General features: G+C 42.0%; 1 protein-coding gene across 1 annotated transcript in view; it reads right to left on the bottom strand.

The window, feature by feature from the left end:
- Nucleotides 1-10,956, bottom strand: part of LOC145410768 (uncharacterized) — a 58,408-nt gene extending 47,452 nt beyond the window's left edge. Inside the window, exons 1-3 of the mRNA XM_080280870.1 lie at nucleotides 10,932-10,956; nucleotides 8,610-9,647; nucleotides 7,955-8,484 (exon numbers count right to left, since the gene is read on the bottom strand). Coding sequence (XP_080136996.1) covers nucleotides 7,955-8,484; nucleotides 8,610-9,647; nucleotides 10,932-10,956 — 1,593 coding nt within the window. The remainder of the gene's footprint in view (nucleotides 1-7,954; nucleotides 8,485-8,609; nucleotides 9,648-10,931) is intronic.
- Between the last annotated feature and the right edge of the window lie 7,339 nt (nucleotides 10,957-18,295).

The raw sequence follows: 18,295 nt of genomic DNA, 5'->3' as shown, positions 1-18,295 counted from the left end.
AGGCAGAATGATTCACACTGTACTTTTTTCCACACTATACTTACCTCAAACATCTCATTTCACTCTTTAATGTCCTTTATTGGTGTGAATAGGGTGTTAGGAGCTATGCATGTGCAGTAGGAAGGTGTTTTTCTGAGTTAGGCTACGTTAGGGTCCATAAGTACCAGTCCAGGAGCCAGTAACCAGAATGTTTAATATTGTATGAACCTACTTCTAAACCCTCATTTTATGCTTCTTTTGCATTTATTTCAGTCATTTATGTGCTTTATTGGTGTGATTTGGGTCTTAAATAGGTGCTATGCATGTCCAGAGGGAGTTGTATAGGTGTTTCTCTGAGTTAGGGTCCATAAGTATAAGTCCATAAGCTGGGGCCCAATATCCGGACAGGACCAGTATCCGGACCTGCCTATGGCCCTATTACGTCGGATATTGGAGGGATTACTGTACTTGAGATGCCGAGTGTTATAACTCATGTTTCTTTTGTATGAGACTTTCTTGATCATGTGAAGGGATTACTTGCATTAGTGAGAATAGTTATTCATTGTACATATTAATTCCTAGCGGGTCCAACTGTGGAGGTCAAAGTCCAGTGAGTGAGTCAAAGACGAAGTGTGGAGGTCAGTCCCAGTGAGTGATTCAAGGTCCCAGTGCGTAGGTCAAGGTCTCAGTGTGGAAGTCAAGGTCTCAGTGTGGAAGTCAAGGTCGGGAGTGGCAGAGGACTGGACCAGTGAACTATGTGCTCAGAGGGACGATTATGAAGAAACACATTAGACTGGGACAAAGGAGCTAAGTTTTGTGGCATTTAACATTAGGACCATATATATTTTTTTTTAACGTGCCAACTAATTCAGGATTAATCTGTGAGGTTAATAGATGGGAAGATTCTTTTTTTTTTTTTTTTCCTTTTTGGTCTTGTTAATACACATTTCCTCCCGATCGAACTCTATTGTTTGTATAACCCTTGAGAACTGGTGGTATAGAGCTTACCTAGTAGTTTGTTAATGTGTAACCTTAGAAGCATTTGGGGGAAATTGCAATGGCTGGGCTTGGGTTGGCCGAGTTGGAGACTGGCCCCGTCATTTTTTGGCATGCTACCACTCTTACCTTGACCACTTGAAATGTAATAAACGCAACCGAAGAGGCCGCTAGTGGGAGAGAGTCTCCGTCAACCTGAGTTCCCGACCGTTCCAGCACACAGTGGTCATCAATAGTGACTTGATTTCTGCCCCTTTTGACCACGTAAAAGTCTGGATCGCAGAGGTGACAGTACATGGGAGCATGCCGTAGTGTTTTTCAAGCAGTCGCACATGTCAGTGCTTTTGGATTTACTTCAGTGCCATGGTGTCCTACGGCAATGAATCTGACTTGGATAGTGACTTAGAAGTGTCTGACGATAACCAAACACAATCTGACATAACTGTGAGCGACTCTGATGAGGAGTACATGCCCGAGAATGACGATGAAGTGAGCGATAGTTGTGGGGACAGTGATACTGATTCTGATATCAGTTTGGCCTTGAAGCGCATCACCCCATCCCCACCTACTTTTGACCTCCCTGCTGCCTACCTCATTCTTCATGGATCTTCTTCATACTTACAAGGTAAATAATACAATAATTAATCTCTTCCTTATTCACTGATTTATATCTCTATCTACTATATTTATCTGTATATTGTATGTTTACTAAATCAGTTGGTTAAATATATATATATTATGTCATGTACATTATTTTAACATCATAAACACATCTCATGGTCAATATCTACTTACCAATACAAAAATAAATAATATAAAGCAAATAGAAATGATGTAATGATAAAATAAATACTACCCCACAAAAGAGCCACGCCTGGGGGAAGTCGGTTTGGCAGGGAGGGGTAGCTTAGCAGGGGAGGGGGGGGAATGCGGTAACGAAGGGGTTAAACTGGCAATCCAAGATAAGAGATAAAACATGTATTCTCCCTCAATTGTTAGTGAATGGCACCATGCCTGCTTAAAGCCTGATTTCTTCTTCAAGGTTTGCCTCATTCATCATAACTATATAGTTGTTCTCACAACTGAATGAATTGTCAGGTGCCACGTGATTAACCCATCACGACCCGACCGATTTCCTCTCTTCTTCATTTCTGCAACATTCGCGGCCTTTCCTCTAACTTTCGCTCTGTTGAGCACCACCTCTCCTCCTCTAAATCTCACCTTCTTTTTCTAACTGAGACTCAGCTGTCTGAGGCAACTGACAGCAAACCCTTTTCTGTATCCTCCTACTTTCTCTATACTCATTTCAAAGCCAAAGGTGGCTGTTGTGTATACATACACAACGACTTATCTTGCTCTTGTGTTCCTGAACTCGATTCTTCTGAATTCTCTACACTCTGGCTTCGGCTTTCCTGTCATTCTCTGACTAAATACATCTGTGCTGTTTACTTATCCCCTAATTCGACCGACTATAAAAAATTCTTCAACTATTTTACTTCTACGATGGAACACATTCTATCCATTTCTCCTTTGTCTGAAATCTCCAATCTAGGAGATTTCAATGCTCACCACCACCTTCGGCTCTCCTCTCGTTTCACCGATCCACCTGGTGAACAAGTCTACATCTTTTCTATCCTTAATGACCTACAGCAGCTTGTACAGCACCCTACCCGTATCCCTGACCGCCTTGGAGAGAGCTCCAACATACTTGATCTCTTCCTTACAACTAATCCTTCTGCTTACTCTGTTATCTTTTCACTCCATTAGGCTCCTCTGATCACAACCTTATCACCTTAACCTGTCCTATCACTCTGGTATGGCCTGTGGACCCTCCAGGGAAACGTTGTCTGTGGCATTTTGGAGCCGCGAATTGGGAGGCCCTCAGGCAGTACTTCTTTGATTTTCCCTGGAATAATTTTTGCTTCCATGGCCGGGAGCCATCTGAGTGTGCCTTACGCATTACGGAGGTTATTCTCTCGGGCATGGAAGCATACATTCCTTTCTCATAACCTTTGACTAACGCAAGAAAGCCTTAGTTTAATCATGCTTGTTCTAATGCTGTCCGCAACAAGGAGAGGGCCTACAAAAGGTACCGGAGCCAACCCACCCCTGAATCACATCATCTTTATGTTTCTGCCCGGAATCCTACTAAATCTGTTCTTCGCTCTACTAAAAATAATTTCAGCCGTACTAAATGCTCTCAACTCTCCAACTCGAATTCTTCCCGCTCCTTCTGGCACCTTGCCAAAAACCTTTCTAACAAATTTACCTCATCATCCTTCCCTCCTCTTTTCTACTCTGATGGTTCTGTAGCTATTTCTTCAACTGATAAAGCAGATCTCTTCGCACACACTGTCTCCTCCAATTCCACCTTAGATGATTCCGGTGCTGTTCCTCCATCACTTCCTCCCTTTGACTTCCTCATGGCTGACAATAAAATTTCTTCAGCTGATGTATTTTCTGCTATCACTGCCCTCCATACTAACAAGGTATGGGCCTGACGGGGTCCCTCTTGTTGTTCTCAAGAACTGTGCTTCTGTGCTTACACCCTGCCTAGGCAAACTCTTTCGCCTTTGTCCACTTGTACCTTTCCTTCTTCCTGGAATTTTGTTCTCATTCAGCAGGTCCCAAAGAAGAGTGACCACTCCCAACCCTCCAACTATCGTCCAATTGCTTTAATGTCCTGCATTTGAAAAGTTTTCGAGTCAATTCTCAATAGAATAAATTTAAAGGCATCTTTCCTATCACAACCTTCTTTCTGATCGTCAGTATGGATTTCGTCAGGGATACTCCACTAGCGATCTTCTCACCTACCTTTCAGACTCCTGATCATCCTCCTTTCGGGACTTTGGCGAAAGCTTTGCCATTGCACTTGACATCTCAAAGGCTTTCGATCGAGTCTGGCATAAATCTTTAATTTCCAAACTGCCCTCTTACGGCTTCTATCCTTCTATCTGTGCCTTCATCGCTAGCCTCTTTTCTGGTCGTTCTATAGCCGTGTTGTAGACAGCCATCGTTCTTCTCCTAGATCTATTAACAATGGAGTTCCTCAGGGCTCTGTCCTATCACCAACTCTCTTCCTTTTATTCATCAATGACCTTCTAAGCTGTACATCTAACCCTATCCACTCATACGCTGCTGTCTCCACCCTTCACCTTTCCATTCGGTTCCCGCAACGCCCAACCAAGCAGTTACTTCAACACACAAGGGATGAGGCTATGGCACACCTAATGTCTGACTTGGCACGTATCTCTGACTGGGGTAAAAATAATCTGGTTGTTTTTAATGCATCAAAGACTCAGTTGTTACATCTATCAACCCGACAAAATCTTCCACAGATATACCCACTAATGTTTAATAATATTCAGCTTAAGCATGTATCATCCTTGAACATGCTTTGGGTTTCATTTACTCGGGACTTATCTAGGAAAGATCATATTACAACTCTTGTAAAATATGCTTCCAAGAGATTGGGTGTGCTAAGCCAACTCCATTCTTTCTTTACCCCTGCACAATTGTTGACTCTATACAGGGGTTTTATCCACCCCTGTGTGGAGTACAACTCTCATGTGTGGGGAGTCTCCCCACATACAGCTCTTCTCAATAGGGTGGAGTCAAAGGCTTTTCGTCTCATTAACTCTCCTCCTCTTACTGACTCCCTTCAACCTCTGTCTCTTCGCCGCACTGTTGCATCTTTATCTCTTTTCTATCGCTACTTCAATGGTCATTGCTCCTCTGAACTGTCTGCATACATTCCTCCACCTCTACGACGGGCGCGTAGCACCCGTCTAGCAGCAAACTCTCGTCCCTTTTCTATCCAACTCTCTAAGGCAAGAGTTAACCGTTACTCCCAGTCCTTCATTTATGCAACAGGTCAACTCTGGAACTGTCTCCCTCTGTCTGTATTTCCTACTGCCTATGATCTCCAGTCTTTCAAACGCAGTGTGTCCAGGCATCTCGTAATGATCAGATCTTGAATTTGGCTCTCTATTGTATTTTGTTCTCTTGGAGGGAACTGTTATTGCGGGCTCGTGGCCTTTGGTTCCTTCTTCCTTGCATAAAAAAAAAAAAAAGGGATTAACCCATCATGTCCTGACTGATTTCCCACCTCCTATATCCCCCAATCCCGAGCTATTTTGGAAAAATTTATATTTGGCTAAAACCTGTTTTTGTTGAGAAACAAAGGAAAATCACCAGAAAGGGCTTACTGGGGTCCATAAGTGGTTAGAACAGGTGAGCCTCCCCACGTCAGGTATTGTATTCTGTCACTGACGTGTCAGGCTCTCACGTTTTCTATGGTAGGTAATTTGGGGAGAAACAACAAAGAACACGTCTACATTTATTGATTGGGAACTAATAAACAATCACAACAAGAATATAATGGTTTTCATTGAGATATACAGGAAAAATATGCACTGTTCCACTGCGCAAGCACAGCGAGTTTGGTCACACTGGTTACACGTTAGTTGCTAAGTTTCTTGTTTCATGAAACATATCATTTTTCCTACTTGCATAATACTGTTTCAGTGACATTTTACCATTTTTTGCATTATGTAAATGTTTTCAGCTGTTTACATTCCATATTTAGATATTTAGCATAATTATTGTGCATATTTCCCTACTCAGCACACTCGCTATGACTTCTCTCAACGTACATTACATTTTTTTTACTTTCATATTATTGTTTCCAAGACATTATACCATTTTTCAAACAATGTAAATGTTTTCACTTATATACATTCCTTACGAGGATATTTAGCGAAATGCTAGCGCATATTCACGTAGTAAGCACACTCGCTACCACTCGTCTTTCAACTTATATTTTATTTCTTCACTTCCAATATACTTCCCCACTTTCATTACACCCGTTTCCACATCATACTACTATTTACATATTTACGGGCCTTATTTATTACACTGAGCGTCAGAATATCGCATCTGTATACACTCGCTAGGAATGTTTTGACTTTGAATATATTTATGCACTTAGATAATAATTTTCCACTTACATTACACCCATTTCCACTTTATACTACTATTTACGGGCCTTATTTATTACACTGAGCGTCAGAATATCGCATCTATATACACTCGCTAGGAATGTTTCGACTTAGAATATATTTATGCACTTAGATAATAATTTTCCACTTACAATACACCCGTTTCTACTTTATACTACTATTTACATATTTACGGGCCTTATAATTACACTGAGCGTCTGTATGTCGCATTTTTTATTGAGTATGAGCGTCATATCGCATTCACACCATATTAATACTGCATCAAGGTGTGATATTCACTGAAACAAGGGTCAATGCAGAGACCCACGTTACACTCAACGCACTCATAGCGGGTGTCTTTTCTCTGAGTGGTGGGTCTCACACGGGAATTACCACACACAACACCTGCGTTGGGACCTTGGTCTATTTGGCTGGGGAGGTATAGGAGTGGGAAAATGGCGGGCAAAAATTCTCAGGGGAGTCTGGACAGTAGGGGTAGTGCGTGTGCATTGCTGGGTCCTCTCGACCGCATACTGGGCTATAATCTCACGGCCAAGCTCCCTCAAACCCTTCAAAGGTTTCCTGCACTCTTGTTGTCATGGCGTGCAGGTGGTGGCAATTGAGGGCAGTTATATCGGGCGGGTGAAAGAAGTGCTTCTTGTACTACTTCATTGTGGTCCTGGCACACTCGACAGAGGATAACATGGAGTCAGACTGGTCCATCACCCACATGTTGATGTTATAATCCAGCACACACTCGGGTTTCCAGATGCGGCGCCTCCTCTCATTACGGTAATCCACGGACTTTGTACGGTGCATCAATGGGCGGTGAACCGTGGACAAGAGGCAGACTTCTCTGTTGTGGTTCCACACTGTAGCTAGGATGTTGTTAGCCTTAAAGAAGATCACCTCATTTTTTTCTAGTTTCCACCCCACCTTGACCATGTGATGCAGATTCACCTTGACGGTACCACAGAGTCCCATGTCATGCACGTGTAGATAACGAGCGAGAAGAGGGCTAGTGTACCAGTTATCCAGGTAGAGGACATGACCATGATGAAGGTACTCTTCAATCTTTGTCTTTACCACTGCTCCAGACAGTCCAATACTCTGATATTCTATTATGTCTGTCTGTGCACTGGTGTACAAGACTATGTCTTGCACATAACCAGTCCTACAATCACACATAACAAAGATCTTAAACCCAAAACGGTGCCTTTTGCTGGGTATATACTAGCAAAAAGAAATATTGTCTCTCCACAACATGAGACTCTTGTCTATGACAAAGTCTCTATAGGGATAAAGTGAGGAATGGAATGTTTGCCGTAGGTGAGCAAAAACCAACCTAATTTGCCTCATCTTATCAGTGTCATTTGCATTGGCAAAATCATCACCATTGTAAAAGTGGAGGCGGCTTAGAATTTGCTGATACCGATTACGGCTCATGATCTTGCCAAATACAGATGTCTGCATGATAGGGTCCGTTGTCCAGTATGCTGGAATTCTGTTTTTACATAAAATACCCATAAAAAGTACCAAGGCAAAAAATACAAACATCTCTGCCAGGGAGACAGGGTAATCGTAAATGATCAAATGCCGGCTCCTTGTGCCCAGTCGTTCACTCTCACGGCGCTAGCTGCTAGCAAAACGGTTGGTTTGTTCCACAATCTGCTCCACAAAACCCTCACCAAAGAACAGGTGGAAAAAATCCAGCCTGGTGGAGCAACGGTGAATCCCAGGAGCTGTGCAGCAGCGCGCCCCTGCTCAGTGAAGGGGTGAATGATGGGAGAGAAATCACTGCCATCTTCCCAATTCCAACTCACATTAGCCTCGCCCCCATCGTCGCCTTCGTCAGGGTGGGGAGGAGATGCTGGTGGGGGAGGTTGGGGAGGAGGAGTGCAGAGGGCTTCCCCACTCACACTCCTCTTCCCTCAGCCTTTGCCCTTCCCCTTTCCCTTACCCTTACAGCCTTGGGGAACATCAGGGGGCTGTGGAGAGTAAGTCCGGGAATACTGGGGAGCATAAGACGTGCCGGGGAGTGGCTCCATCTCATCTCCCCGCTCCATCACCACACCACGTGATTCACCACGCACCCTCACTGTCCCACGTGATACGCTCCGCTGGCTCGCACCACCACATGAGAGTGATAACTCACTCCCGCCACTCTCACTTTCAGTGACCGCCCCTACACTTTCAATTTCACTCCCCACTCCCTCCACGCCACTTCTGCCCTCCGCAAATAAAACACTAAGCCCATACCTCATAGAACGGTGTGCTGTGCGCTCGGGGCCGTGATGAGTGATGATCTCGTGGCCGTACCACATGGCAGCACGTCCCACGGCTCCGTCCTCGTCCTCGGTTTCAGCCTCCACATCACGTAAGGGCTGCAGAGAGGTGATTGCATGATGTGTTGTTGCAGGCTGGCCCACTCTCATGCCACGATAAGTGACGTAGCGCTGCTTCCTTGGGGACAGGACCTCCTCATCACTGCTGCTACTTGCCTCCTCCTCTGGTGTCTGGTAAGACTATGCTTTTGAGTAAATTGTTTACCACATTCATCACACTTGAAATTCTTCACTCCTGAATGAGATAATAGGTGTCTGGTGAGACTATGCTTGTGAGTAAATTGTTTACCACATTCATCACACTTGAAATTTTTCACTCCTGAATGAATGAACAGGTTTTGCTTGAGATTACACTTCATTGCAAATAGTTTACCACATTCATCACGCTTGAAATTCTTCACTCTTGAATGAATTAATAGGTGATTGGTGAGAGTACCCTTCTGTGCAAATTGTTTACCACATTCATCACACTTGAAATTCTTCACTCCTGAATGAATTAATAGGTGTCTGGCGAGAGTACGCTTCTGTGCAAATTGTTTACCACATTCACCACACTTGAAATTCTTCACTCCTGAATGAATTAAAAGGTGTTGAGTGAGATTAAACTTCATTGCAAATTGTTTACCACATTCATCACACTTGAAATTCTTCACTCCTGAATGAATTAATAGGTGTTTGGTGAGATTACCCTTCTCTGTAAATTGTTTACCACATTCATCACACTTGAAATTCTTCACTTCTGAATGAATTAATAAGTGTTCGGTAAGAGTACGCTTCTGTGCAAATTGTTTACCACATTTATCACACTTGAAATTCTTCACTCCTGGATGAATTAATAGGTGTTTGGTGAGATTAACCTTCTGTGCAAATTGTTTACCACATTCATCACACTTGAAATTCTTCACTCCTGAATGAATTAATAGGTGTCTGGTGAGAGTACTCTTCTGTGCAAATTGTTTACCACATTCATCACACTTGAAATTCTTCACTCCTGAATGAATTAAAAGGTGTTGAGTGAGATTACACTTCATTGCAAATTGTTTACCACATTCATCACACTTGAAATTCTTCACTCCTGAATGAATTAATAGGTGTTTGGTGAGACTACCCTTCTCTGTAAATTGTTTACCACATTCATCACACTTGAAATTGTTCACTCCTGAATGCATTAATAGGTGTTTGGTGAGACTACACTTCTCTGTAAATTGTTTACCACATTCATCACACTTGAAATTCTTCACTCCTGAATGAATTAATAGGTGCTGAGTGAGATGACCCTTCCGTGTAAACAGTTTACCACATTCATCACACTTGAAATTCTTCACTCCTGAATGAATAACTGCATGTTGGGTAAGACTGTTCTTAAAAGGAAATGCTTTACCACACTCTAAACATCTGAACTGCTCAACTTCAGCTAAGGACACTGTGTCCAGGACAGTCTCATTGTCACTAAGGAATATTTTGTCACCCACCTCACACTCTGACTGTTCCTTTACCACCTCCAATATTTTGTCACCCACCTCACACTCTGACTCTACATCTGGTTCTTCCTTTACCACCTCCAATATTTTATCACCCACCTCACACTCTGACTCTACATCTGGTTCTTCCTTTACCACCTCCATTATTTTGTCACCCACCTCACACTCTGACTCTACATCTGGTTCTTCCTTTACCACCTCCAATATTTTGTCACCCACCTCACACTCTGACTGTTCTTCCTTTACCACCTCCAATATTTTGTCACCCACCTCACACTCTGACTGTACATCTGGTTCTTCCTTTACCACCTCCATTATTTTGTCACCCACCTCACACTCTGACTGTACATCTGGTTCTTCCTTTACCACCTCCAATATTTTGTCACCCACCTCACACTCTGACTGTACATCTGGTTCTTCCTTTACCACCTCCAATATTTTGTCACCCACCTCACACTCTGACTCTACATCTGGTTCTTCCTTTACCACCTCCATTATTTTGTCACCCACCTCACACTCTGACTGTACATCTGGTTCTTCCTTTACCACCTCCAATATTTTGTAACTCACCTCACACTCTGACTGTACATCTGGTTCTTCCTTTACCACCTCCAATATTTTGTCACCCACCTCACACTCTGACTCTACATCTGGTTCTTCCTTTACCACCTCCAATATTTTGTCACCCACCTCACACTCTGACTCTACATCTGGTTCTTCCTTTACCACCTCCATTATTTTGTCACCCACCTCACACTCTGACTCTACATCTGGTTCTTCCTTTACCACCTCCATTATTTTGTCACCCACCTCACACTCTGACTCTACATCTGGTTCTTCCTTTACCACCTCCATTATTTTGTCATAAACCTCACACTCTGACTGTACATCTGGTTCTTCCTTTACCACCTCCATTATTTTGTCACCCACCTCACACTCTGACTCTACATCTGGTTCTTCCTTTACCACCTCCAATATTTTGTAACTCACCTCATATTCTAACTTTACATTTGGTTCTTCCTTTACCACCTCCATTATATCATTCCTTCCACCTCTCTCAACTTCCACTATACTTCAGTTACTCTACCTTGGTGTTAATCTTACTGTCTACCACCAACAGGATGACTTACCCTCATTGTACCCATGCTCAGTCATCAGATGCTCCCATTACAATGAACAGTGTCAAAAATTCATCACTATTACTGGATAATAATAGTACATATATAAAATGGATAAAATTTCAACACAAAAAATGGATAAAATTTCAACACAGACTATTATTCCTTCAACCCTTTGGCCACGACCTATCATTTCTCGGTCATTCCCCTGGTTGTGGCCTAACTGCCTAAAAAATTGTGCTAATTATATTGTTATTTTTCCAATGGGAAATGACTGTGAAGTTCTAATTTTTTTAGTGTGATAATGGTAAAAAATGCACATTTCTCTACGAAAAAACTTTAAGGCTATAAGAAAAAAATGCAAAAATTAATTTTTGCAATTGTGTGATTTTGCAGTAATGAGGGAATTATTTATGACAAGCAAGGTTTTCACTTGTATATCTACACTTGACACATGTACAGTACACTGTCTGCTGGCACATACAGAGAAATCAAAACTAACCATATTTGTACAAGAACATTGTAATTTTCTGAGAAAAAAATGAAAAAATAATTAATTTGTGCTATTCTCTAATTTTGCTATAATGACAAGAATTTACTTCAAACAAGGTTTTTCACTTGTATATGTACACTAGACACATGTATACTGTTTGTTGGCACATAAAAGAAATCAAAACCTACTGTATTTAGAGAAAAACAACAGACGTGTAGATGGAAATGTGTTTTTTCGGCTGTGGACTGTGGTTGCCTGACTTGCCACAAAGAATAATTGGTAGGGCGACCACAGTCACCTAACACGGCCAAAGGATTAAATATTGCTAACACGTGAATGCTTCTGAACCGTAACTTTAAACATACAGGCCATCACTGCTGAGTCAAGCTGTCATTTCAGGCATATTACCACCATCTTCCTTACTTCAAATGCTGTTACCCATTGTCTCTGCCGTAAAAGATACTGCAAAGGATAACACACCAGGTATATAATCCAAATCAGCTTTGTGAAAGAAAAAAAAAAAAAAAAAAAAAAATCTTCCACAGGACACTACATGGATAATAACCCATAATTTGTTGGCTGAGGTACCTCTTGTTGGATGTGCTAACACAACATAAGATGTGCCCTCAGTCCTGTTTTGTACTTATCATCCATTACTCAGGCAGTGACGACAGTGTTTATGACTGTTTTACTGCTCTGACTCCAGCTGTGAACCTGGAACAACAGCCGCCATTAGACCAGCATTTCCATGAAGTTAATTACATGGTCCAGTGAACCCTAATTTTGCATGGAGCTCATTTATACTGACAAAAAAGAAAAAAAAATGTTCAGGTTCATTTTAATGGTTATTCAATTTGCAAAGCAATAAAAGACATATAGAAATGTATATTAAAACAGCTAAAGAAAAAATACTGTGTCTTTGTCTTACTAGAGGCTTGTTTGCAAATCTGTGTACAACATGAACTTTTATAAACAAAAAATATAATTTAACATTTAATATCACTTTACTGTTTCATTCATGACCAATACATCTTTAACCCTTAAAATGTGTAATCATCAAGTAACTGCTATATTACTTTTGGAATGTATTCTGAACTTCCTACCACCTCATTATTGTGCATCAGAGACATGGATAGCATCAACTGTGGCACAGTTTGACAGTAAGCCACACTATACTGGAATCACTCCTGTATTGAAGATAACAAAAACTTTAAAGAGCCAAAAGAGGAATCTTTGGGAATATTTATAATTCAATTTTCCCCAATACCAAAACAAGGGGATTCTTAAGCTTTTTTTTTCTGTGCAGATTTCACTTACACAATGCATGGTACAACCTAGGAATACATTATAGCCATGCAAAACAATGGTTTACAGTACAACACTTTATAAAGGCAGAGGCAGAAACATAAACATGAAGATTTGAGTCTTGGCACAGTCATTACCTTTTAGCAGGGGTCAACATCAGCTCCTCAGATGAACTGACTGCAAGCTGCCTTGTGCATGTCCAGTTGCCCTCTCACCACACACCTGAATCACAGATCACTTCATTACATACACAACGGTAGACTATCTAGTGGGCAAGTACTTCATGGTACATCAATGCAACTATGTAATACTTTTATAAGTCATTGATCTGGAATCAACAGATTAATGTGTACATCCTGAGGAAATACAGAAACCAGTAAAGCTTAAATGTAAAGCATTTCTAAAACAAAGATACATACAGCAATTGTAATTACATAATTTAAACAATGACTGAAATTATGAGGTGGTGGCAACAATCATCCACTCACTTGATGAATGGTAGTACTGAACTTCTCCCTTCCCCTTCCTCACTTTATTTCCGTCTGCCTTCCTCTCATCTTACCTCTCCCTTCCCTTTCTGTTACTTTTTATGACTCTTCTTTCCATATCAGGTGGCTCTATGCTCAGTAGGGTAGGTTCATTATAAAACTACTATCTTGGACAAGTAGAGATAGTTAGGACTCAGTATTATGATGTCTGACGAGAAGTTTTAGATCCATCACTTGTATAGTTTTTTGAGGAAATCGATCTAAAGACAAATACAAATATCAGTGACATATTGAATTTTTTCACAATTTTACTCTGACTTTCGTTTGTATGAAAGCATAGTATATGTGCATTCACTGGGCCTGCCTTTAGTCATGTTGCAGGTATGTTACGTTGTGATACATTTCTTGAAAATGGGAAGAACTCACAATTCTGCAGTGTCAACTTGGACTGGTACAGCCAAAAAGTTCTGCAGTCACCTTTCGCCACTGGATAAAACCGAACCACCTACACTCTGCCAAGTAATACAGTATTGCTATTATCTGCAGAACAGTCATCCCCATGTAAAAGATTACGCTACTGCTAAGATGATAGCAAAGGATGTCATCGACATCTGGGGGGCAGTCAACCCATGGCTTACCCTGCATGGAGAGTATTACCTGGTGAAAATGGTCAACAGAGCGTGCTTCAAGAAAGCAAAGGCCATCAACAGGAAATCTCTTCCTACAGTTCAGGAACAGAAACTGAAAGCAAAGTTAGATAAGCTTTTTGATATTTCCGCCTGTATATGTGAATTGCCTGTCCGTAACTGTGATGACAAATCTGTGAAGTGCAGCAAAGAAAACTGTCAAGTCCAGCATATTGTCTGCACTTGTCCTCCTAGAAAGAAGGTGAATATTTTCTCTGATTTATAATTGGTTCTATGTGTGCATTATTCAGCTGAATCCCATTGGGCATGCAATATAATGCACATATTTCTTATTTCTGGTTCCTATACAGGACAGGCAATACCCAGATGATCAGAGAGCTAAAGTGGGGACCAAAGGCTCTTTCCAGTTGGGCCCTGTTGATAGAGCCGACTCAAGGAGATGCCAAAAAATGGCAGCTGATGTCGAAAGACTCAAGAGACAGGCTGAAAAGCACAGGGAAGCTGATGTGGTAGCTTCTACGACCACGTCTGCCCATGTTCTCAAAAGTGATATGGAAGAATTAGGACATGGAAAAAATATGAATAACATATATTTTCCAATAAACATGTGACGTATTTCATACTTCCACCCACTTAATGTAGTGGTTTTGTCTTTAGGGTAGCTCTACACTGAGTGGCAAGCTAAATTTCATTCATTCATTCACTGCCAGATGCCATGTATCCCAAACGGGGTGGCCAACGGCTTAGAGTTAATTGTTTTACAGGGAGGGGCACTAATCCTCCACCAATCCCACTTGACACGTAGGGAGAACGTTATGCCAACAGCGTCTGGTGTTCCCAGGCGGTCACCCATCCAAGTACTAACCAGACCCAACGCAAGATAAATGATTTCCTGTAAACCAGGAAAGCATTTACAACGCTGGGTGGTAACCTTATAACCAATCAACACGTGTTCCCTACATGACAATAAGTGGATTGGCGGAGGGTTAGTGCCCCTCCTCGGAAAACAATCAGCTAAAAATACGAACAAGAAGCCTCAGACCAGGACTGACCAAAAGGTGATGACTAAGGACCGACCAAAGGACATGGTACAGATAGCTACTTGGAATGTAATGGGTGTAAATGATGAGGTGAAAGAGAGATTGTCTAGGTGCTTGTGGGAGCAAAAGTGGATGTATGTGGAGTAACTGAAACTAAATGGCGAGGTGAGAGTGTGAAAGAATGGGAGTATGGTTGGGGAATATGTGCAGGAGTAGGTGAGAATGAGAGAGCAAAAGAAGGAGTGTGTATTGGTGTAAGTAACAGATGGAAGGAGAATATAAGAATGTATGGATCAGTTGGCTTTAGGGTTGTGTGGGTAAGATTGAGAGTTGGACTAAAAATGTGGACGATTGTGTGCATGTATGCGCCAATGCAAGATCATGCAAGGAGAGAGAGGAGTTCTGGACAAACATGGATGCATACTTGGAAAAGTTTGAAAGGAATGAGAAAGTGTTTTTGCTTGGAGATACGAATGGAAAAGTAGGGAATGTTATGGTGGATGGAATGGTTGGTGAGTGGGGTGTGCCTGCAGAGATGGAAGAGAATGGCAGTGCTTTAGTGGACATTTGTGCTGTGAGGGGGTTGGTGAGAGTCAATACCCTCTTCAGGCACAAAATGATCCATAGGTACATGTGGCAGGTGGTAAGAAGGGTGGGTGGTGAACTGAAAGAACGGAAGGCGATGACTGGTTAAGTATGTTTGGATGAAAGGATGAGGTGTGTAATGGATGCAAGAGTATACAGAAGCTGGGGAAGTGGACTTTCTGACCACAGAATCAAGGTCCAAAGGAAATGGAGAAATAGAAGAAGGGAAGGATAGGTGGAAGTAGTGCATACAAGGAGAGTGGAAAAATTACAAGAGGAGGGAAAAAAAGCAGAATTTAAGAGGGAAGTGGAGATGCCATTGCATAAATATGGATTCGAGCAGATGGGGGATGTGGAAGGTGTGTGCAAGATAGTCACAGAAGAAATCTGTGCTGCATGGGAGGTGGTGTGTGGGTTGAAGAGAAGACAAAAGGGGGTGCAGGGAATAGCATGGTGGAATGAAGAGGTGAGGGAGGCTGTGGCACAAAAGAAGAAAGCATAGAGTGAGTGGATGAGAAACATTGGCGTGGAAGAAGCTGAGAGACGCAAGAGAAAGTTACATGCAGAGAGGACAAGAGAGGTGAAAAGATTAGTAAGAGAGGGTAAGAAGAGAGTGGATGAGGAATTTGGGAGGAATTTGAGTGTAAATTGGAGGGAATGTAAGAAAATGTTCTGGAAAGAGGTAAAGAGAGTTAGACAGTGTGCCAATGAAATTAGCTGGGGAGTGAAAGATATAAATAGTAGATTTTTTTTTTTTTAATGTGAGGGAGAAGGAACGAAAGGCCGCAAGACCACAAAATTGTTCCTTCCAAGAAAAAAACAAAATACAAGAGATAGGCAAATTCAACATCGGGTCATTTCATTTCGAGATGTCTGGAGTGACACACTGCATTTGAAAGACTGATCATAGGAAACAGGAAATACAGACAGAGGGAGACAGTTCCAGAGTTGACCTGTTGCATAAATGATGGACTGGGAGTAACGATTAACTCTTGCTTTAGGGAGCTGGACAGAAAAGGGATGAGAGTTTGTTGCCAGACGGGTGCTACGCGCCCGTCGTAGAGGTGGAGGAATGCATGCAGATGGTTCAGAGGAGTAGTGACCATTGAAGTAGTGACAGAAAAGAGATAAAGATGCAACACTGCTGCGAAGAGACAGAGGTTGAAGGGAGTCAGTAAGAGGAGGAGAGTTAATGAGATGAAAAGCATTTGACTCCACTCTATTGAGAAAAGCTGTATGTGGGGACACTCCCCACATGAGAGTTGTACTCCACACAGGGGCAGATAAAACCCATGTACAGAGTCAACAATTGTGAAGGGGTAAAGAAGGAAAGGAGTCGGGTTAGCACACCTAATCTCTTGGAAGCAGATTTTACAAGAGATGTAATATGATCTTTCCAAGATATATCCCGAGTAAATGAAACCCAGAGCATGTTCGAGGATGATGCAGGATTAACCTGAATATTATTAAACATTAGTGGGTATACCTGTGGAAGATTCTGTCGAGTTGATAGGTGTAAAAACTGAGTCTTTGATGCATTAAAAACAACCAGATTATTTTTACCCCAGAGATACGAGCCAAGTCAGATATTACATCGGCCATTGCCTCATCCCTTGTTTGTTGAAGTAACTGCTGAGATGGACATTGCGGGAACCGAATGGAAAGGTGAAGGTTGGAGTCATCAGCGTATGAGTGGATAGGGTTAGATGTACAGCTTAGAAGGTCATTGATGAATAAATAGAAGAGAGTTGGTGATAGGACAGAGCCCTGAAGAACACCACTGTTAATAGATCTTGGAGAACGATGGCCGTCTACAACAGCAGCTATAGAAAGACCAGAAAGAAAGCTAGAGATGAAGGCACAGACAGAAGGATAGAAACCGTATGAGGGCAGTTTGGAAATTAAAGATTTATGCCAGACTCAATCGAAAGCCTTTGAGATGTCAAGTGCAATGGAAAAGCTTTTGCCAAAGTCCCGAAAAGAAGATGACCAGGAGTCTGAAACATAGGTGAGAAGATCGCCAGTGGAGTGTCCCTGACAGAACCCATACTGACGATCAGAAAGAAGGTTGTGATTGGAAAGATGCTTCAAAATTTTTTTGTTAAGAACTGACTCAATAACTTTTGAGATACAGGATGTTAAAGCAATTGGACGACAGTTAGAGGGTTGGGAATGGCAACCCTTCTTTGGGACTGGTTAATGAGAGCAAACTTCCAGCAAGAAGGAAAGGTACAAGTTGGTAGATAAAGGCAAAAGAGTTTGCCTAGGCAAAGTGTAAGCATAGAAGCACAGTTCTTGAGAACAACAGGAGGGACTCCATCACGCCCATATGCCTTATTAGTATTGAGGCCTGTGATGGCAGAAAATACATCAGCTGAAGAAATTTTAATGTCAGCCATGAGGAAGTCAAAAAGGGGATGTGATGGAGGAACAGTACCAGAATCGTCTAAGGTGGAATTGGAGGAGAAAGTCTGAGTGAAGAGATCTGCTTTATCAGTAGAAGAAATAGCTACAGAGCCATCAGAGTTGAAAAGAGGAGGGAAGGATGATGAGGTAAAGTTGTTAGAAAGGTTTTTGGCAAGGTGTCAGTAGGAGCGGGAAGAATTCGAGTTAGAGAGTTGAGAGCATTTAGTACGGATGAAGAACAGACTTAGCAAGAATCCGGGCAGAAACGTATAGAAGATGTGATTCACGGGTGGGTTGGCTCTGGTGACTTTTATAGGCCCTCTCCTTCTTGCGGACAGCATTAGAACAAGCATGAATAAACCAAGGCTTTCTTGCATTAGTCAAAGGATATGAGAAAGGAATGTATGCTTCC

The sequence above is a fragment of the Coenobita brevimanus genome, chromosome 86 (genome assembly GCF_032717465.1).
Source record: "Coenobita brevimanus isolate Jiangsu-jjx chromosome 86, ASM3271746v2, whole genome shotgun sequence".
Lineage (NCBI taxonomy): Eukaryota > Metazoa > Arthropoda > Malacostraca > Decapoda > Coenobitidae > Coenobita > Coenobita brevimanus.
This window is presented reverse-complemented; position numbering and strand designations above follow the sequence as displayed.